This window comes from Saccostrea echinata, unplaced genomic scaffold (assembly GCF_033153115.1).
Source record: "Saccostrea echinata isolate AGI-Se365-2 ecotype Australia unplaced genomic scaffold, CSIRO_AGI_Sech_v1 ptg000012l, whole genome shotgun sequence".
In the NCBI taxonomy this organism is placed as follows: Eukaryota; Metazoa; Mollusca; class Bivalvia; order Ostreida; family Ostreidae; genus Saccostrea; species Saccostrea echinata.
The window spans coordinates 8,283,484-8,307,017 of NW_026889761.1; the positions used below are offsets into that span (position 1 = coordinate 8,283,484).

The window sequence follows — 23,534 nt, forward strand, 5'->3', positions numbered from 1 at the left end:
GTGTACGGGGACTTACCCCGGGTTGTATTCCATACACCCTTCGGCCTTCGGCCTCAGGGTGTATGGAATAAACCCGGGATAAATCCCCGTACACCCTTGATTGGACCTGGATAACGAATTTCATTTCCTATGTACTCAAATTCTTTGTAATTAAGTCCAACTGTGTTTCAAGCTATCGATAAGATTTATCATTGTATTTCTATTAAAATGTTTCCCATATAAAGTTAAGAAGGTAAAATAACTATCTTTTATAGTCTAGAAATTCCCACGCATAGCAAAGCTATACCCGATGTAACGTCATCAGGATTTCATCTCATTCTTGCATTGTTATAATCTTGCTCCAAATACCTGCTCAAAACTTTTATAACTATTTTTTTTTTTAAGTTTTCATGTTTTGCCTATGAAACTGTAGTATCACGTAAAACAAACCCTCAGAAATTATGATAAACATCAGTATAATAAAACGCTTATCCACTGGTGGTGAGTGGGATAGCTATTTCATCAAACCCTTGACAGGAACTATTCCCCAAGGTCAACCCCTCGGGGAACAGTTCCTGTCTCGGGTTTGATAAAAGAGCTACCCCACTCACTACCATTGGATAAGTGTATACTAAGTCCTACAATGCAAAGCTCAAGCAAGGACTCAAGTCGGGTGTACGGAAATTTAAACCCGACTTTGTAACCAATCAAAACTCGTTTTACAAGCTACATAGGAAATAAATTGTGACATTTTTCGTACAACCTTATGCTAGCCGCTTAATCCTGTCCTGATAGTGAAAACCTGCAATCTCTAAAGCATATAAGTTAACTTTAGACTGGATTCGAAGGGTTCAGAAAGTAAATCTAAAAGATACATTATTTGAAATATGTCTATCTCAAGAGAAATGAACTGTTTGACTTACATTTTATATGAGACTGCAGTATATTTGAAAACTTCAGCTTGGTTTATCAATATGTGAAGTATGATAATTATACATAATTGATAACCTTCAACATTAGAAACATGTGTATTCACATTCTTGTAATTTATTGAGCTAAGACAGGTTTTTGAAAAATAAATCTTTCTTGATTTATATTATTTCTTGTATACTTCTTTAGAACATACTCAAGAATAATGCTTACCCCTGAACATTAATAATATTCCATAATGTAATAAAAAGGAGAGCAAACAACTGTTTCAATGCCATTTAAAACAAGACTCAAAATTACAAAAACTTTAGATTTAAAACTTCTTCCTGGTTTGAGCTCCTTTTCTTTCTTATGCTCCTATTAAATCACCCTGCTAAAGACTCATGCCTTGATAGATTTGGAATGATTCTAGAGCACATTACTGCACTAAAAATAGCTTTTCTAAAGACTAATTGTTGTTGTGACACAAAACAGAAGCAAAACTCGCCCTCATGAAAATCAATGAAAAGTTCAACATCTAGATTATTCGTAAAAAGAATACCTGCAAAAGCGAATTACGAAATTGCAAATCTATATATGAATACATGCTTTTGTTGAAAAAATTGTTGATTCTTTGTGATAAATTGAAGGTGTACGAGGAGTGTCGGTAAAACCGTGGACAAGTTGTGTAGAGTAAAAATAATGAATACTGCAAACTAGCTTTCACTACTCTTCAATACATTTTTAATCAATGTACATAGTAAAAGATGATGTGCCAAAACCACTGTCTGGGGCCCCTTTTTCTACGACGAATTATATTTATTCTACAACGATTTTGATAGTTTTCAAACAAGAGTGAATAAATACGACGCCTTTTGAATAATCTATCATAATTATGAGGATTATTGCATTACTTATTTTTTTTTTTTTTTTTTTTTTTTTTTTGACCCCATGACAGCAAAATTTGGCCTGGTTTGTGACAATATGTTCGTTTAAAGTCATCATTTCGTAAGTTCTATGGTCGATACAATGACCTTGTCAGCAAATACAATTTATCATCGAGTCAAATGCTGACTGACGTTTTTCATACTAATTATTAGGCCATTATATACACACTGAATTGTCGACGGATTTTTCCGTTATTTCCCGATCATGACAAGGAGCACACGGCGGGTGTGACCGGTCGGCAGGGGATGCTCACTCCTCCATGGCACCTGATCCCACTTCTGATGTTTTGGAAGTCCGTGTTTGCTCTGCTCCTATTTTGTATTGTTATATTGGAAAGCACGTAAAAATGCCTTTTTCTCAAGCATTAAATTTCCCTAGTATTTCTTTGGGACTCACTTGTAATGCAACTCATTTAGCTGATTGGTCGGTTAGAAAGTCATTCGGATGCCTGAATTAGCATATGGATTTATTCTTATGTCAGAAAAAATAGATTCGTCGATCTGTTCACAGATGTTCAAAAAATGAACATTTGTTCATTTTACAATTTTTTATATATATTCCAAGATAAATAAAACGAACGGCAGAACTCGCGCACACATGGAACCTTTCTGAAGATTTGTATGAGTAATTTATGGACATTACTTTCACTACAATCAAATGAATAAAGCAAACTTTTTCGACGGTCTGCAGTGATAGCGTCTTTCGTTGTTGCCAGTAGCTGTTCGTCCGTATGTTTTGTCCTACCTGTGGACTCGATGGGAGACCTCCCGCTTAAAAACGCTCATCCACTTGTATATTAAAAATATGGTGATATTTTTATTTATTTTTATCTTTTTTTATCATAAAGTGTCTGTAAAGGCGTCATTACTAAATCTACATAAAACTGAACTGTTCTACGATGCGCTTTAACATCATCAGGCGTCGCCATTTTTGGTGTGTGGTGTTAACTATGGAATCCAGATGGGACCACATACACGTAGTTCACTATAGCATCATCGTATCATCAAGGTTTACATGTAGGTCGATAGTGCAATGAAGCGATAACGATGAAGCGACGAAGAAGAGATAGTGCGATAGCGCAATGACGATGATGCATGGCAGATGAATCGATAGCGCGATGACGCAATGTTGCGATAGCGATAACAAGATGGTGGGGTGATATCGTGATGGTAAAATGACGATGAAGCGATGTTCACTATCGTATTATCGCACCATCGTCATCGCATTGTCGCGCCATTGCACCATCGCATTATCGCGCCATCGACCCTTCAGTCGATGCTTGATGGTGCGATAGGGAACTTGGTGGCCCTATAAGGATTCCAAAGTTAACCACTTTCCATTTCAAATGCTCGGGAACCTGTCACAAATTTGGAAAATGCGTAAATATGTTGAAAATTTCCAAAGGATGACATTTAAGAAATAAACGACGTTCTTCAGTGAACATGGCGTTATAAATAACAATTGCTCTGGTGGCATATTGCTAGCGCATCATCGAAAATATGCCAGCAGAGCTATTACTATTCATAACGCCATGTTAACTGAATATTCGTTGTTTATTACTTATATTTGCATTCTGTGATGTCAAAAATATCAGAGGAAATCCTGACTTGCCTAAGGGCAAGGATGAGAAAAACATGACAATAAAATTATTAGACCTGATTTATAATTCATCTACTTTATCTCCAGATAAATCACATACAATATCTATGGTATTTGCTTATTTACCATATTTATCTGGATACAAACCGCGCCGTCTTCAAATTCTCGTAAATTTTTGTTTTGATGCTGTTGTGGCGCGTCATGACGTCATCGTCATCGAAACTTTCTGAGAAAAATTATCTATAACAGTTTTATCATGATTATGAAAAAAGAAAATGGTTTTATATTGATGTTAACCTTAAGAATGTTTTTCATATGTTTCTTAAGTTCTTAAAATTCTTTTTAAGAGTTAAAATAGTTCTTCAGATAGATACTCTTTTACAGAAATTTCGCTTTGTCTGAAAGTAAAACACCCTAGCGTGAAGAGTTATTGTTCTTTGTAATTAAATGCGTAAAAATGAACAAATTAAAGATGTAGAGCTCTATTTAATTTGTAGAAAAATTAATTTTACAATTAAACACATTGCCTTAAATTAATATTTTAAAAAATGAAATACATTTCAATCAGCAATTTGAAGTATTTTAAATTTCCCTTGTCCCGGAGTATTTTATTAAAAACTAAAATTTATTTCTTTTGCACAACATTTCATATATATACCTCTGAATGTGTTAATAAGTAGAGTTGCTTGCACTATGCGAGTGTGTAAAATGAACTGCACTGGTAGCAGAAGAAGTTGCGTTCATAGTGCTATGAACGCAACTGGTGAGTGCAGGTTCATATTGGGAGAAAACAGAGAGTGTGCAAATATAATAGATAGTGACGTAAAAATATGAAAATTTTCCCCGAACCTTTTCTATCAATAATCGCAAATTCTCTGATAAAACCCTGAGTTTTGGTCGTGCGCTTTAGGACCATACCCTGAACACATTCAAGTATAATGAATTCCTCGTTTTTGTTTATATTTTATAAACAAGAATTAAGATGTACTCAAATTAGATAAATAAATATTTGCTGAAAATTTCAGCTTAGTGCGTGCATTATTTTTCAATTAAAACGTATTTCCGCGATTTTACCGAACAACCCTTTACACGTATATTTGTAGACCCGTCGAAAGTTGGCTGAAATACTGCCGACTCGGCGTTAAAGGCCAAGATTAAGATTTTTAACCGTACGGTTTTCTCAGGTAAGGGGAGAGACTTAATTTAGGAATTGACGGTTGTGTAGTACGTGCAGAGCGCTAATCCCTATACACAAGCAGTATACACAGGAAGTCCATAGGTATTAACTGTACAGCTTCTTTGGCCTACATTTCATCGGGAGATAAAATAATTAGATTTCTACATCGATAGAAAATATCACTGGTATTTACAAATAACTAATATTTGTAAAATTCCATAATTTTATACTTATAACTAATATGAGACAAACAGAAATCCAATCGAATTTTGTAAAATTTTATGTACCTTATCATCCTTGTGTTATTGTAGCAATGAAATGAGTTCATCGTTAAAATTAATGAATACAGATACGTTTTAAAAAGTAAGAAATTCATCTTTGCGGGTCCCTTTCAAATTTAAAAAAAATATTATCGTAAATATCGTAGCATTTTAAGCTTCAATCATGGCCAATATTAACAGTTACTTCTCGTTTGTATGAAAAGTCGCGTACTTGGTCCTATTTTCAGCAAATGTGTTCTATGGTGAAATAATCGCGAGTATGATGCTCTCATACAGTTATATGTACATAAAATTAAATTTAGATTATAATTAAACATTTTAAAACAAAATTTATAATAATTGTTAACATATGTTTTCCTTTACAAAAATATGTTTAACATCCCGGTAAGGGGGTAACAACCCACACAGAGAAAAATACTGGGTTAAAAAAAGGGGGGAAAACCCTCAATACCCCGTCTAGGTGAAGTTGTTAAAGATCAATCAATCGTACATGTAGTTGTTGCAAGTTTTTTAAACTTATAATTGACAACATACATAGTTTAAAGTAATTATTCTATACGCTAATTAAACTTTGTTATTTGTAATTATTTATATGTGTGTATTGTAGAGTTACCAAAGCGGGGAATTTGTAAAGCCAGGTATTTCATTGCTTACACGAAACTTTGTAACCCCCAGAGAGTATCATTCATTGTAAAATATTTGTTAAAGATTCTGCAAACATCATTAAGAGATGTTATTCTTTTTCTTCTTATCTGATTGTACCTTTGTATATTTCACAGAGCCTGTTTTTGCGTCTTTAAATTCATGATAAAAAGACAATGTCCTGTGTGTGCTTTTATGCTGATTCTGAATGCTGTCGATAAAAAGCTTATTACAGATCAAAAGATGAAAGAACCTTTTCAAATTACCCAATTTAACTTCTATGGATCCATTTCGATTGTCACGGAAAATTAAATATCCAAAATACAGCCTTTACCCCCATCAATGTTTGGTCTTCTTCAATACCTAAGACAGGCAAAAATTTCATAAGGATAAATGTGAATCAAATATTCAATTGTGCTTTCCCGACAGAATCTTAAAATTCCCATTTCTTCATTTAAAATACAAGTGCAGCTGTAGTAATTGGAGAGATTAAGTGCCAAGTGAAGTCACAATGTGTACGTGTAATTTTGACGTATACGTATTATTTATCGTGAACCTATGTATTATGTTTTAGTTATACATACAAACATATGCAAATTATCACTAGAAGTGAGTATTGTAGATTCATGGCAAAGTGTTTTATGTCTAATTTCTCATGAAAACAATAATTGTTATACAATGGATATTTGCCGAATACAGTTCTTTATGAAGAAAAAATATCAGACGGTTTGAGGCCCATTTTTTAATATAAAATTTTATGAGGCATATATCGTACTTAAAATGTGCCTTTAAACTTCATTTGCTGCTTTTTCTGGGGACATTTCAATATTTTAACAGTAGAAAAAATAAATTGAATCAATTCTTTCAAGACTGAAGGCTTGGATGAAAACTACTCCGTATTTTTAATCAGCAACATCAATATAGGTATTTGAAGTAATTTGACAATGATTGTTTGGAATGGAGAGTTGAGGTGAAAATTTTCTTACGTAAAACGTGCATGAGTTTAAAGTAAAACCAATTATAGTATTCAACATGGTTAAGAAAAATTTTTAAACTTTCGATTCTAATTGAAATCATTGTTTAAAGCTTGTTTATTGAATGGACTTGTGTTTTAATCCTGGTCTCTTTGGTAGCATTTTCTCCCTTCCTGTACAGTATAAAGTTTATTTGGTTTAACTGGAAATTTAAAAATTCAAAATTCATTTTCAAATGCTGAATGATCAAAACATAATATTCTGTTTTTAAAGAAATCATTGCACATATAAGATTTAACTTTCTGTTTGCTATAATAATCACTTTTTAATTTCTTTTGTTCATTAACGGTTCAATTTTGAAGGATATCAGTACTGAGACAGTCTGATATTACGATTAATATCAGACTGCTCACTAATATCGGATTGCCTAGTTAAATTTCTGACTGCACGAACAAAGGAGTGGCATCACAGCAATGTTTTAATAATATGTTAATGTAATTTTTGACTATATACTTCTGAACTACATGTTGTTTGCAAACATTCTGAAATGCAATTTTATTTCAACCGAAAAATGTTCGTTTGTTTTATGTTTTACGTCCAATTTGAGAATTTTTCACTCATAAAGAGACGTCACCATGTACCGCTGAAGGACTTCAAATTTAGACCTATATTCTGCACTCAGGGTCGTTGAGCAGTGAGATTTTTTTATCGTTCCAACGCCTACCGTGACACGGAACCTCTGTTTTAAGGTATCATCCTAAAGACCTGTGACTTTCACCTCTTATGCTGGGCGCTTAAAATTGGTGAAGGAACAGTCACTACCCATATGTTTACGTCTTAGGTTTGACGCGGCGCGGCGAACGAGAATCAAACCGAAAGATGGAAAATAGAGATAAATTTATGATATGAAGTATCATCCTTCTTCTAGCATGTTCAAATGATATAAGAAGTTAACTCGTTCTGAGAAGAAAAAAAAAGATGACATGACCGACGTAAAATCTTGAGAATGAGAGAGAATATCCTAGAAGATATTTCTAGAATATTTCGAAATACCATCCTTATGCTTGAAATCTCCAAGCAGGCTAAGGTATACATTTAAGAATTTAAAATTCCTTCAAATCGGTGCCCCGTTTCATACATGCACGATCAGTGCAGAAGTAATAATCTTTTAGAAATCTGAAATCAATATTGACAATCTAGGTTTTGAGTCTGACAGAGGCCCTAAGATGGGCATCTGGTCAGTTCGCTTTTTTTGCCTATTCACCATTTACTTTGCGGCACAAGGGATTGAGTCCAAGTTTTTGAACTTTAAAGCTGGCTATGAATATGTTTATCGTTATGAAGGTCACTCCACTTTCGAAGACCTTGGGAAGTTCATCATTAAAGCTAAGGTAAGTGTTTAGTTAATTTATTAAAGATTGATTGTCTGTTCGTTGTTTTACGCCAAATTCGGGATATTTTCACTCGAATATAGACTTCACTGTATGCAAGTGAAAAACTTCAAATTTAGATCTTTACCCTGCACATAGAGCCATTGATCAGTGAGGAATCGTGACAAAGACCGGTGACTTTCACTTCTAGTGCCGAGCGCTTGGCGAAGGGACTGTCACTACCTAACGTCTCAGGTTGAGAAAGAATAAACCATGGGCAAATGTTGAACGAAATGCAAAAGACAGAACAAATGCAGAATGCATTTACAGATTAAGCATGCACCTTAGAATGCTGAACGTACATGTAATGTATTAAAATTAGAAAGACCTCTATTTACCTTATTAAAATGTTTCCTTCGCAGAATTTCTCGCTATCTCATGATATATGAATTGACATCATTACAGTTTAATTACAGTTTACATCAGACGAACTTCGACTTTCTTGTACACTGGACAAAAAGACATGTTTATTCATTAAAATTGCAATAAATGTACATCACAAAATATGCAACTTAACCTAAGTTTATATACAGCTAAAAACCGGTACATCAAAATCATAATTGCCATCAAATTAATGTGAATTGCCAAAGACAATAGAGCAGTCACTTTTCTTTCATAGATTAAAGGATTGATTGATTGATTGTATGCTGTTTTACGTCCCATTCGAGAATTTTTCAATCATATAGAGACGTCACCATATACCGATGAAGGGCTTCAAATTTTGACCTTTACTCGGCACTCAGGGCCAATGAGCAGTGAGGGATCTTTATCGTGCCAACGCCTGTCGTGACACGGGGCCTCGGTTTTTAAGGTATCATCCGAAGGACCCACAACTTTCAGTTCAAAGTGCAGAGCGCATGGAGAAGGAACAGTTGCTAACCATTTTTATCGACTTAGGTCAGTCAGTTCGAACTCACGACCTCGAGCGCTCTATCGACTAAGCTACCGTGAACGGTAGATTAAAAGATTGTTTCAGCATTTACGCTTATAATCCTATCTCAATCAATAATTTTAGGTAATTAGATTGCATGATGTGAATTTAATGTATCGTTGATTGAGCAATTGTAGTTTTACGTCCCTTATAAGATTATTTCACTCATATGTGACGTCACTGTATACTAGTGATGACATTTACTTTGCACTCATGGTCACTGGGCAGTGATGGATAATATGTGAATATATATGAATATATGAATATAACGAATAGTGTTATAATAAACACTCCAATTAAACAATTCCAATTGAAAGCAGAGCTAACACAGACTTCTGAAAACAGAGTTGGAATTAGGTGTCATGGAGGTGTAAGCATCCCCTATCTACCGGTCTCACCTGTCATAGATCAGATGAACGTTAAAAACATGTAGACAATTCAGTGTCAAAATAATGGCCTAACATTTTGTTTGAAGACATCAGTCTAAATTGAACCTAACGACGGACTGTAATTGCAAACAAGGTCAATGTATCGACCATAGAATTTGCGATACTTTTATCGAGATTATTTATATCCTTGTATCATCAACTTATTTGGCAATAGACTGTCTTGTTTTAGATTTGGTTCTTAAGTAAAACATGCTCTCATGGATCGAATAAAATGGGAGTCATAAACTCCATTTGCAGGTGAAAATGGTTTATTACATTTTCAACAGGGAAATAGTGTGATTAATTTATTGAATAAAATTCATATTCTGTCACAGTGTGAAAGGATACCAAAACGATATTTTTTCGCAGTGTGAAAGGATATAAAAGTAAGTAAACATAATTTCTTGCCTTTTATAAGATACATGTAAAGATAAAAAAGATAGAGATAGAGAGTAACAAAATCATCTTGATAGAGACTAAAACTGCCACTTTCTTCCTAAATATGTGGCTAAAATCCATTTTACAATGTTTTCAATCTCATAATTGCTAAGCTATGACGTCTCAACTGCTTAACTGCTTACATGTAACACTGTGTTAAGAAAAGACAAAAGCAAGGGGAAATTAAAAAAAAAACTATAATAAACAGAAAAGTCAATGTTTTGGATATGGAATTTATTTCACGAGTGGGACAGAATTTTGATTTTTCAAGTGCAAAGGATGAGTGAAAGTATAAAAAAAAATCCTGTCTCATGAGTGAAACATTGAATATCCTCTATGTATTGCTACATAGATACGTTAAGTTGACGAAAGAAAAGTTGGAAGTTATCTCGTTTAGTTGATAGTTTGTCATCAATATCGTTCTGTAGTTAAACATCCAAATATGAAGGTCTATCAGACTTTGTGGTATCTATTATTAGGGATATATCGAATGAATATCAGAATGAAAATGAATACTGTAAAGTGACCGAATGTCGTTGTCGATCTCTATCGCTCCAACACCTGCCGTGACATGGGGGCTTCGTGGTTTAAACTCTCATTTAAAAGACCCGCAACTTCAAAGTACCGAGCACTTGGTAAAGGAACAGTTGCTGCCTTTTTTTAAATCGGTTTGCCGCTGCCGTGGCTTGAACCAACGACAATCCCATCATGGGTTTCAGGGAGTTCTATAAAAACTTCGTTCCCATAAGTCTTCTTTCATTTTATGTAGAGGAATAAAATTCTTTTAAGGAATGGGACTGGTTGTGGCCTTTAGATGTGCAGTTTTCGAATTTTCATTTTTATCCAATAGGCTTGTTAGAGACTTAAGATTTAAAACACCTTTTTATCCCAGAAATATACTTCATAATATTCAATATTTTCAGACGTAATGACTCTGTTATATGAAATACTTTTATAAGAGGTCCTTGGACAACATACTCAACCGAACATTTTACACTTTATTTGATTCTACATGTACATTAAAGAATAAATATTTTAGCTTTTGTTGGCTACCTTGATTAAGGTAGTATGGGATACCTCCACGTTATGAAGTATTTCCGTTTGAAGTATTGTTTTGATTTGCATGAGTGCTTATTATCGGGTCAAAATTTGTAGATACACCGTTGAAAAGAACACTCTGAAGCCTATTTCAATGCAAGTTCTCACAAGTCGGCATTTTAAGTAAAAACAGACAAAAAAATCGCAAGTATATAAATTTACTAATAATTGTACAACGGACATTTAAAAAAGCAAACCCCTGTAAAAGGTAGTTTCAACATTGCTGCTTTTGAACACTTTTAAACAAAAACTGTATTTCAATTGTTTGAGTAACTGTACAGCACCTTGTGTGCGGTGAGGCATGGATAAGTGCGATTACTTCACATTGTGCTGAATTATCACCAATCAATTATCACGTTAACCAGAGCTGGACTTTTTTGTTATTTAATTCAAGAAGTAACTGTTTGGTCACAAATCAGCTAGCTGCTGTATATAGTCCCAAAACGTTCAGAAGAATGCAATTGCTCTGAACAAGACACGTCCTGGAAAGCGATTGTCCATGCATTGTTTTCAAAACCGCTCAAAGTTGAAAACTACAAAGTGCGATTTTTTTATGGTTGGGAAAAAATGCTCATCATTTCTAAAATAGCACCCAGGTTTTTTTTTCAACCCTTGGAAAATAAAGAAGGATAACTCTTCCGCTCGGATCTTTTAATTCAAAGAAATTTTAAATGCATTTTATATTTTCCATTTATATATATATTTTCAATTTGTTTATTTCACTTTGCTAACATATTAAGATACATTCTTATTGTAGACTTTCATGAAATGTTATCCGTCTGTTTTCAAGAAATAAAGTTTTCCCAGTTTTTTACGCTTATTTTTTGTTGAAAATTAAAAAAATACTAAGACATATTTCTTGTCATTTTTGTTTTTATAAACACTTTATATTAGCAAACGCCTGCCTATAATATTAAGCTTATGAAAAAAGAATTATGCAAGAAAAAAAATCGTTTTTGTATTTCTCATTAAAATAATAAAAAAATTATTAAAATTACACTTTAATATACTGAAAGGTGGGGGTATTTCAAATCCTTCTAATTTGAGTACATAAATATGTAGGAGAAGTTTCGTTTGGTATCCCATACCACCTTAAAAAGTGAGTGCATTTACAGGCAAACATTATGTGTAGGTTTTGATATCTTGTGACAGTATCTATTCTCATCCTTGGGGCCAGCTGTGTATTGAAATTCGCTATTAAAACCTGAAAATCTATAATAATTACATTTTTTGTAGTAACTTATTTATTTTTATAGGTATTTGATTTTTGATGTCCTGTCCTATCAGTGATAAGGTTTTGGTACTTCATATATTTTACACAGTAGCCCTACTTTAGAATATGGTTGGTGTTGTCCTGTAACTATAAAATTTGGGGATTTTTATTTTCATCCTGGGCACCACTTCTGGGACATACTAACATTCTACCAAATAGAAGTTGATTTAGGACAGATATTAATTGTAGCTTCGCCGCTACTTTCCTAGATAGGAGGGAAAGTACATAATTTATAAGAGACAAACACATGTTTTTTAAGGCAATAGTTTTTATGTTCGAATAAAATGCACGAATGAAACTATAATTGAATCCTCCGTCACAAATGAAATAATTCCATATGCAACAACTAATGTAACAGTATTTTTTTTGTTTATACCATTTACATTACACCTTATATTTTTCAATTTCGCATTGAAATTCAAAACAATATTGCATCGTAAGTGAATAGGAATATAAAAATGAACTAAAGGATAAAGAACGCAACAGATTTAAACAATAAACTTTAATTCAATTTAAGTATAGTAATACAACATCAAAATATGAAAGAGTAACCCTAACAAAAAAAGCCATAGTTAACTATAGTTTACTATAGTTAACTATAGTAAATCAAAGTTTCATAGTGGTCACTATAGTAAATCAAAGTTTTCAAAGTTATTGCTTTAGTAGTAGTAATCAAGGTTTTCAAAGTCATCTCGTTTGTCAAACATTAAAGGCGTTAATTGGCCCTTATCGTCTATAGTCAGTAAAGCATCCAAAGATATGAAACAGATGTGGCAGATTCTGAGTTGTCTTTTATTTCAAATTCACTGGGATACATATAAATGAAAATATCTATTGTTAATTGATAAAACGTCGTCGAACTAGATGTGTTAAAAAAAACTATAATGAGATAAACGAGTATTCGAGATATGGATGGCATATTTCTTAAAGAATACGTGGTTGTGACTTTCACTTCACTCCGACATATGGTACTCGAAATATCAGTGTTCGAGAAACCGAAGTTCAACTGTATCTCAATGTCATGTTGAAGGTCACAGCAAGTTTAGAAGTCTTTGAATAAATTCTGCTTTATGGGTATATTAAACAGGTTGGCTAATAAAGGAGCACATTTAGTCCTATTGGAATTCTAATAGTTTTATTGGAAGACCTGGTCTCTAAATGCTACATAAATGATGTCATTTTAATATCAATCTCAGAATACTAATGTGTGGATGAATTTCACGAGGTAATTTTGTAGATGACCAATCACAAGATGTGAAGATTCCCGAGATCAGTTTTTTTTTTTTTTTTTTTTTTTATCAAAGCAGTTCTCTCTGATGATAAAAAAAGCCTGCTAGAGTAACTGCTATTCTTCGCCCCATTTTAGCATCGTGGTTACTGGTATATAAGATGAATGAACTTGAAGCTATATTTAAAAGTTGTTTCATGCGGTATTTTGCCTAAAAGTATGATAAACTGAAGCCCTGGCTGTTCTTGTTAAGAAGATTTATTTTTACAAAGATATTTCAAATTTTAACCAAAAAAAAAAAAAACATAAAAACAACTATAAAATCCACTTCAATAAATTAGAAAGTTTTATTTATATCCCTGGCGCAATGGTTCCCAAGAAAAACCTAATTGACCCTTTTCATTTTTAATATAGATAATGATTTTCCTTTATAAAGGGTTTTGCCTTCCATGTTGTTGTGTTTGGATTCCCTTTAACAAAGATGATTTGTTTCATGTTTGATTGAAACTGAAAGATATTGGAGTAGATAGTTGACAAAAATATTTCACTTGGTGAGACAAACATCAAACTTGACAAGAAGGTTCCTTGTCTAGCATCTGAATAGGAAATATTGTTGCCTATTTAAATTTATCCTTAACAAAATACAAAAAATAAGGATCGAGAATTTGAGAAAATCGGTAACTAACGAGCACTGGTTATGGGACGTGTTTCTCCCATTATATCGTTACATTCAGATAAGTTTACCTGTGAAATTCGGATTAACTGTTGTTGACAAGTTCCGAATAAACGGACCCTGAACCCGATGAACTACTAAAATATTTGACAATGAACAAAAGAATTGAACAATAATTGATTTATTTAAACTTTATCAATTTGATTTACGTATTGTAATGACAAAGTGTCATATTATTTATGTTCTATATAGGTACATCGTTATTAAGAGGGCTGGGTGGTTGTGGCCATTTTCAGACTATATTGATCTCCTTTAGAAGAAGAGCTCCATATAAAGATATACAAAAATGATCAAATTTTAAAACTAAAATGTATGAAATTTTTGTTTGCCAAATAATAGTTGACAGCTTAAGATATCATATCTAAAAAAATAAGTTACATCTGATGGTCAATTTGTTGACCCCCCAGCATCCTTAAGTTATTTTAGTGGTTAAAACCCGCTAACTTACAAATTAGATATTAATTGTGACCTTATTGTTATCTGACGTTTCTACGTCATCATAGCAAATTTTTGTCTATAAAAGTCAGGGGTTTTGTGTGAAAAAGTCAGTCTGCAGTAGGTAGCGACTCCGTAGACTTCGGGTGTAAGACAGTGATATGTACAAACAGTACCAAGTCTTTGTATACGAAATCATGAGTGAAGAGTCATTTAGAGTAGAAACTTCCTGGATTGACCACTGGTTCGTCATCTTTGTATTAAGCAAATAACGTTGTACCAACAAACCTACAGTTTTATATCGTTCTCTATGTGTTTATAATTGGACCATTTGATCTTCTCAATAAATATCATAAACTTTACACAGAGTGTACATGTTATTCCTAACAGTTGTGGTGCAGATAAAAGTAAACTAAAAATTGGTCATTTCTTCAGTTATTTAGTGGACTGAAAATTGGTCGTTATTCATAACATAAATTGTGATCAGCATAATCATTGAACTTAACCAGTGACCAGAAAACCAAAAGCGACCCACGATTTAGTAATTACCCTATATCCTCGGCTTCGTTACAATATGTACATGGACTTTCGTGTTATCGTAAAATTTGCCAATAGCGTCAGTATGTACTTTTATGGCAATTTACATCAATTGTCTGTCCAAGAGAAAAGTTCAAAGTATAAAAAATCGTAGATGTTTACAGACATATACTATACACCCATTTTATACCATCATATTTATGAACTTGGAGAGTAGACCCTGGAAAAGCAGCCAAACAGAACGTCTTAGGTTTTTCATGCACAAAAAATATCACTGAGTGAGAGTTATAAAACACAGTTGATAATGACGTTTACAATGACAATCAATACTAAAGTACCTGCGTAAAGTCTTCAACAAGTATTGTAGAGAGTGACATGTGCAGAGAAACATTTGTTCAAATTCTTAAATATTCCTCAAATCAATTTTTTTGATGTAGACATTACATCGCTTCATGAATCTTTTATGTCAACTATTTTTTTTTTCAGAATTACAAGTCAGTCATCCCCAAATATAGTAATAATACTTAATCTATGATGTCTATTTTTGCTATTTGCATTATACATGTTCTGTTAAAAAATGTATGTTAATGTTTTTAAACAGAGAAATGATAAATTAAAAGTAAGAAAAACAGAGATATAGTAACCTAAAGTTTATAGTAAACATAGTAAAAGTAATTTCGAAATGCAAATAGTTTCTATTCAAGTGTTTTTTAATTTAGTTTCGAGTCCACGTTTTGAACCCACGTGAATCTTATGCAAAATACCAGATCGTTTTTAAATGCAGCGAACTTCAAAATTTTGTTGTATGATGGAAAGGAATGGCCCCAGTAAGCGGGATGGGTTACATATACATAAAGAAGGAAAAGCTGGAGTTAGGTTAAAACAGCAAGTGTTACTTTCAGCATTAATTATCTTGAAGTGTAAAAGATAACAAACAGTAATCAAATCAATTAATTAAAATGAAATCTAAAACTATTGCATTTCCCATTTTCATTTGAATGACATCTCATTCAATGGGTTGTTTTAGAAAAATATATTAATTTATTGCTGGACTGGTGACTTTCAATGTACTTTTTTCTTAGGTAACCAAATTTTATGATATGGACAAATGAAAATGTCAATGAGAAAAATCAAAATCAGTATAATACAGTATTTTTGTCATTATGCCAGAGATATTCGTCATATCAAGTATTAAATGATAGCTGATCGTACATGTGAACTGTAATTTTATATCAAGAAAGTAAACAATGTACTTTTATAATTGAATTTTTTAAAAGAAATTCTGCAATCATGATATAATATCCTAATTTGATTTAAAAGGAAAAGAATTAAGAGACAATTTATACCATTAACCTTGAAGTTCACCTTGGCATTTGTTTATCTGTTTCTCAAATCAAGAGAAAGGCAATTCTAAGTGACTATTAACATCCTATCCAGTGACGAAGTATTTCCTTCCCTTTGATTTCAGATAACCGTCAAGGGGAACTTGAAGGTTATTTTTTTTTAATCTGACGTTAAAAACACCAGGTAGAAATTAAGCACTCATGATAACCACTTTCAAATAAAATAAGTTTGATATATATATTAAGCAGGGTTTTCCATCATTTGTTTGTTTAACGTCCCGAGAATTTTTCACTCATATGGCCCACTTGTCGTTGGAGGGTGCAAATTTTAACCTATGCTCCGCACTCAGAGCCATTGAGCAGAGAGGGATCTTTTTCATGCAACCACCTACTGCAACACGGGACCTTGGTTTATACAGTCTCATCCGAAAGACTGGTCAATACCTTACTCCGCAACTCTAAACCAGACGCTCTTACCACTGAGTCACGCGGGGCACGCTCCATCATTTGAAATTTACCGTGTCACAGACTTTATACGAAGCATTAATATTCATAGTATTTTCGCGATCAAAGACTAGCAAACTCAAAAAGAGAGGATATAAGCGCATTGAGTATAATGTTGAAAAATGCATCAAACTACTATGTAATTGAAGACTAATTCCAAATTCAACTAAAGAATCGAATTTAAAGTTTAGATTCCACAGAAGGTCTCAATAACCAAATTGAATAAAAGTAAAGGCAATTCTAAAAAACACAAGTTTTGAAATCCTAGCAAAATGAATATTGATTAAAATGAAAAATATTAATATCACTAAAACATTGACAGCAAGTTAAAAAGAAGATGAAAATCAAGAATGCAAAAACAAGATTGCAAGACGTAAACTAAATATCAGGAGCTTGACAAACTCAGGTAAGAAAAAAGACTTTATAAATGGGCATGCTTAAAAGCTGAGCTGAAAGCCCATAGAAGATAGCTAAAGACATATAACATCACAAAAATTCCGAGAAAGAGAATATCTAGTAAAACCAACTCGGTCAAAGAAATGTTGGTAAAGTTAGTTCTAGAGGAACAATTAAGTTGATAAAACAAACACATCAAAAAAGGTTGCAGTAGACCAAACTCTACAGAACCAATAATAATTTACCTAGAGATAAACCAGAATTTTTGAAAATAGAAGGAAGACGCTATGTCAATCTGAGAGAATCTTTAATTAGTGGAAGAAAAGACTGATTTGCAAACTACATGTACCAAACGAGATAATAATATTTACAAGATATGGAGATGCATTATATTTTTTGTGAAGCATTCAACCTTGTGTATTATTGTGGAATATAATAAGAGGAAATAGACAAAGTATTAAAAGAGACAAATGAACCAGATTAAGATCGATCAAAATCTTTACAGACCAAACAATTGCACTATGCTTATTTATAGAGCAGTATGTAGAATGGCAATAATCACTCTACATCAACTTCATCGATTTTGAAAAAAAGATAGAATGTTACGAAAAATACTAAGACGGTTATAAAACCCCAGTTAAGATTGACTGCATGATAAAAAAGTACAAATAATTAATCAAAGAGGTCTGAATGATAGAATCATATATTGTAAAAAGTAGGTTAAACAGAGCTGACTTCTATTATCAGCACCTTTCTTCAGTTCTCGGCTGGGTTCCAAGACCACATTTTACCAAAAAAAGTGCAAGAGGAATAAACAGTCAATAATCTTAAGAAGACCTTCCACTTCTAATCTACACTCTAACAAATTTGAAAGATAAGATAGAACAAATGAAAAAGTGGGAAAAAAAACAAAGCTAAAGATCTCTACCAAGAACATTAAGTTAATGAAAGCCCTGTCCAAGAATGAAGAAAATGTAATATTTGAAGATCATATAGAAAATGTCAAACAATTTTCTGCTTTGGTAATTTTATGAACATAAAAGGAGAGCTGACGTCAAGCGTTAAGCTAAAGTAAGCAAAGTAATGTAGACATTTGCAATATGCTATGATCAGCAAAGAAATCTACAGCAACGTCAGAGAACGCCGTAATTACAATATCAACAACAGTATAAAACGAAATATATAGAGATAAAGCACAGTATTCAAGCTCAAAAGTCCATTAAACAATACAAAATAGGAGCAGAGCAAAACCTGTCTTTCTTAAAATCTGTAATCTAAAGAGGGTTCCCTAGATTGCATTTCCATTCTCGAGGACTTCTATTTAGGAGCATATCAATAGATCTGTCTCCGAAACAGGGCATATATGGAGGCAATCGGTATGAAAGTCGCAAGCTTTACCTTCGCCTTTATATATATATATATATATATATATATATATATATATATATATATATATATATATATATATATATATATATATATATATATATATATATACTCGAACTCACTTACATTCAACTCTCTTTATTTGAAAAAAAAGTCGGTTACTTTGAAATGAATTTGGTGTTCCCTAAAAAACTAGTACAGTTTCTTTGTAATAAATACTCGATTAGATTGAAATCGGTTTAATTGAAAAACTCGGTTATTTTTAAGTGATTGTTGGGTCCTCTGAACACAAAGCTTGTTGTTTTGATATCGGTTACGTTGAATTCGCTGATTGCGTCGCCTGGACACAGTTGACTGATTTGGATTCTAAAATGCCAAAAAATGCCAATTAAATCATATTCAGTTTAAACTCCATGATTAAATTCCGTACCAAAAGCATTAAGCGAGGAATTATATTTTGTGGCGGAAGGCTTTTTACAAGAAAATTATCATTTTTTCTCTTTCAAAGTGTTTAAAGTATGTTAAGTTTGGGTTCTTATTTTTCCATGCAGCCTGCACACAAAGTTATTTTGTACAGTGAAATGTTTTATACTGGTCCTAAATTATATATCAAATAAACTGTCATGAATTCTATCATCATATTTCATAAATATAGCAAATATATTGAGAAAATCAAGAAAAAATATCCCTATTTTGAGCTTAAAATTAGCACTATTTTAGTAATATCTAAAAATTAACATCACAGACCCCCACTTTTTATTTTCTTCTCTGAATATATAAGATACTTTTAACCATTCTTCTTAAATTCAGTAAAATGTCATTACTTTCAAATTATTTTTTTGCTTGTTAAATTTTTAATACCAGAAAAATGAAATTTTTTGATTGCAAAAAGGTCAAATAATTGAACATGCGGAGTAATTTGAAATTTTTTTCGTTGTCACAAATTTTAATGTGTCTATTCAAGACGAAATAAGGCTGTGTTAGTTCCCATAATTTATTTGAACAAAAAATATTGGAGGAAAAACATTAAAAATTGATTTTTGTGTAAGACGTATTTACAGTGCAAAAAGGTCAAACTAAATGCTCTGTAGCGCCAAAAGAAGCGCATTGACCTCCATATTTTGTTTTGATTTTTAATTAAGCTATGTGTGTAAATTCTTAAAATATACTTGATAAAAAATTCTCATTACTTTTGGTGGCAGGATCCAACCTCCTTAAGAACTTCTTTGTAAAATAGGCATACATATGTTTATAATTAAAACACCGCACTTTATGCTATGTAAAAATATAATGAATTCTTCCACGTATATTTTTCACCGTATCTACATTTTATATGTAACTCATGGCACATGGATATAATGAAATTCGGTTTATTTGAAATAAATCTCAAGGTCCTTTAAATATATATATATATATATATATATATATATATATATATATATATATATATATATATATATATATATGTATGTATGTATGTATGCAAGACTCCAAAGTCCGATGGCGACGCCGAAGTCCCATGATCTCTCCAAACCCCTATGGTCTGCGCCAAACCCCGATGGTTTGTTGTCGGTACGGACGCCAAAGTCCGATGGTCACGCCAAAAACCGATGGCTCGTTTCCTATGAGACGTGCTGGGCTAAAGTGCGATGGTCTGACACGCCAAAGTCCGATAGTGCGGAGAAACAATCAACGTATATGACGTCACAATATTCCGACATCAATCCTTGACCTGCATTCGTCCTCGCATACAATTTTAATGATTTTGCTTATTGATTGCACCGACCAGTTGGTGCTTGGGCTTTCATACTTCACATATGTATTTCTTGTGACAAGACCATCCTTTGGATATCAAAAACTTTGACCTCTTGACCTTGGAGTTTGACCAACTTTGATTTTGAAAAACTTTGATCTAAGGTTTTCATACTTCACATGTGTATTCCTTGTGACAAGATCTTCTTTCGATTCCAACATCTTTGACCCTTTGACCTTGACCCTGGATTTTGACCTTCTTTTGAAAAACTTTAACCTTGGCCATATCTTTAAAACGGTTGGAGCTAGGGCTTTCATACTCCACATGTGCATTCCTTGTAACAAGACCTTCCCTTGGGCACCATATGACCTTGACCTTGAACTTTTACTTACTTTTTAAAAACTGTATCCTTCGAAATAACTTTTCAAAGGTTGGTGCTATGGTTTTCAAATTTCATAGATATATTCCTCATGGCAACACCTTTCTCTGGGTACCAACCTTTCTCTGGGTACCAACATTTTTTATCTCTTGACCTGGAGTTTGACTTGCATTTGAGAAACTTTAACCTTTGTCAGCTGCCATACGTGGGCAATTCAGTGATTCACAAACACATCTTGTTTTGTAATAAATATTGTGATTAAAACGTCCATGCTTTATGGAGCTGCAAGCAAATTTACACAACTTTAGAATTCTCAGGGTTAAAACTCTCACATTTGAAACTTTATGATAATTGTTGCTATCCGTTTACAGAAATATCAGTTGTTCAAATGTTAGTGCACATAGTAAAATTTACAGTGTGCATATATTATTGAAGAATGCCAATAGAGGTATGGTATGCAACAGTGCAATTCTTTTATAAAAGTCTTCTTGTTTTCGTAAAACGGAGAATCCTGAGCTGTAAAGAAAACAGTTTTTGAAAGGTTTCAAAACCTTAACAAACTGCGCAATTCAACTGAAATATATTATATCCTTGTGCAATTTCCCAACATGCATTTTAAATCAATGTATTGACTTTTTTCATGTAAAAATCATAATTGCATGAAATCTCATATCTTAGATAGAGCAAGAATCTTGAATGATTGTGTACAGCTGAATGGTATCTCTTAAATGTAGAAAATTATTCGTTGTTATATTGGAATGACACGAGTTTGCATGAGTCATATTTGAAAAGAATTCCAGCTTTTGATTAGTGCTCCAAATTCTAAAGTACAATTTTGTTACTTAAGATATTCGAATAGATTTTTAATATAGATTTTTAATAGTTGACTTTGTTAGTTGTCGAAATTCGGTACAAGAGTAAGACGTTGTTGTAAGGATTCAAGCCCTTGGCAAACAGCACAGACAAAGACGGTATATATCACTTAATCTATTTCCCACCATGCATTTTAAATGCATGTTTATTCCCATGTTGTTAAAAAAGACTTCTCTTATCTCTGATAATAGCACAAGAGTTCCCAAAATTGTACAGCTGAAAAAGTAGACAATTGACCAAAGACATTTTTGACAGGCTCTTGTTGACAAGATTCGAAATTTACCCGATTTTATCATTTTCTTGTATGTTGCTTGGTACGTGCATTATCCATATTTTCAACTGCAATGGCACATAAAGAATTATGTATAATTTAGAATATGTTTGACTTTCATTTATAAAAAGCTTTCAAAGGTTTTGAATTATTGAGTAATAAATGATAAGGAGACTCCTTTCAGTATTTTTACATTAAGATAAATTTTAATCATTCTATTATGCTAACCAGCCATGTGTTGTTAAAAAAAATTACTCAGGTTTGTAAACTTGTCTGAATACATATAAGGTCTTTTTTCTATAGGAGAGATTTTTTTAAAAAAAATTTAAACAATATTTTATTTTGAAATAACATTAAAATTCTGTACTGCAATCATTACCTGTATGCGTCCTCTACATGGTTCGAGGTCAAAGTCATACATGTGCAAGATAGTTACATAATATTGAAAAAATATGTTTCAAGTATACATGCACTTGCATGTATATGCCACAAGAAATGTGCAATCTACAAATTTACAGACATTCCATTAGATACATAGACACAATATTACTTTATATTATACATTTACTACAAAGCACAATACAATATATCATGTTAAACAATTATAAATTTAATATACTTACATACTGACATATTACTGATCTTTTAAAACATTTTAATTGCAGTATATTAATATGGCATCTATTTTTCCTACCTTTTTGAAATTCTTTGGTGTTTATAATAAAAATTAATTTAAAAACATTAGGTCTTAGTAGTAATTTTTAATAAACTTGTCTCCTAAATTACAAAAAACTGGACAAATAATATAAGTAAAAATATATTCCTCTTCAATATAATTAAAATATTATTTCTAAAAAAAAATAAAATACACTCTTTTTGGAAGAAGCACATTTGCTCATTATAAATATGCACTTTGTTTCCTGAAGACGCAAGAGAAGCGAAGATCTTCAAAGGAAAGACACATTTTTACTAAATAAAACCAATAGAGCTCTTCCTCACATCAGACCTCCTAACCATGGGGCCTCAAAAACAATATATCAAAATTTTGGTAGAGGCACCCTTGATCATTATTAAAGTGCATTGAGTTTGTCTGCTAGATACCCAGAAAGAAGATTTTCAAAGACCTTATGCATTTTCCACATGATCACTGAACTTTATGATCAATAGAGTCCCACCCTAACTCCAGAACCCCTGACCCTGGGGACACAAACTTTAAAAATTTGGTAGAGGGTTCAATGCTCATTACAATCTTGCCAAAGTTTGACTGTTTTATGTCCAGGAGTAAAAGAAGATTATAAAATATAGCACTATTTTTATGGTTTTACATTAGGTCATTAGGTCACATTGATGGTTTTACTTTAACCTTGGCCTTAACTTTTGAACAGTTGGTGCTTGGGGTTTCAAACTTTACATGTGTATTTCTTGTGACAAGACCTTCCTTTAGATACCAAACACTTTGACCCTATGACCTTGACCTAGGAGTTTGAACTACTTTCAAAAAACTTTAACCTTGGCCATAACTTTTGAATGGTAGGAGCTAGGGCTTCCATACATGTACTTCAGATATGTAATCCCCGTGACAATACTTT

At 32.6% G+C, this 23,534-nt stretch overlaps 1 protein-coding gene across 1 annotated transcript in view; it reads left to right on the plus strand.

The window, feature by feature from the left end:
• The first annotated feature begins 7,682 nt into the window (after nt 1-7,682).
• The window catches only part of LOC133184959 (uncharacterized), a 226,303-nt gene continuing 210,451 nt past the window's right edge, over nt 7,683-23,534 (plus strand). The window contains exon 1 of the mRNA XM_061320024.1: nt 7,683-7,900. Coding sequence (XP_061176008.1) covers nt 7,736-7,900 — 165 coding nt within the window. The 5' untranslated portion in view covers nt 7,683-7,735. The remainder of the gene's footprint in view (nt 7,901-23,534) is intronic.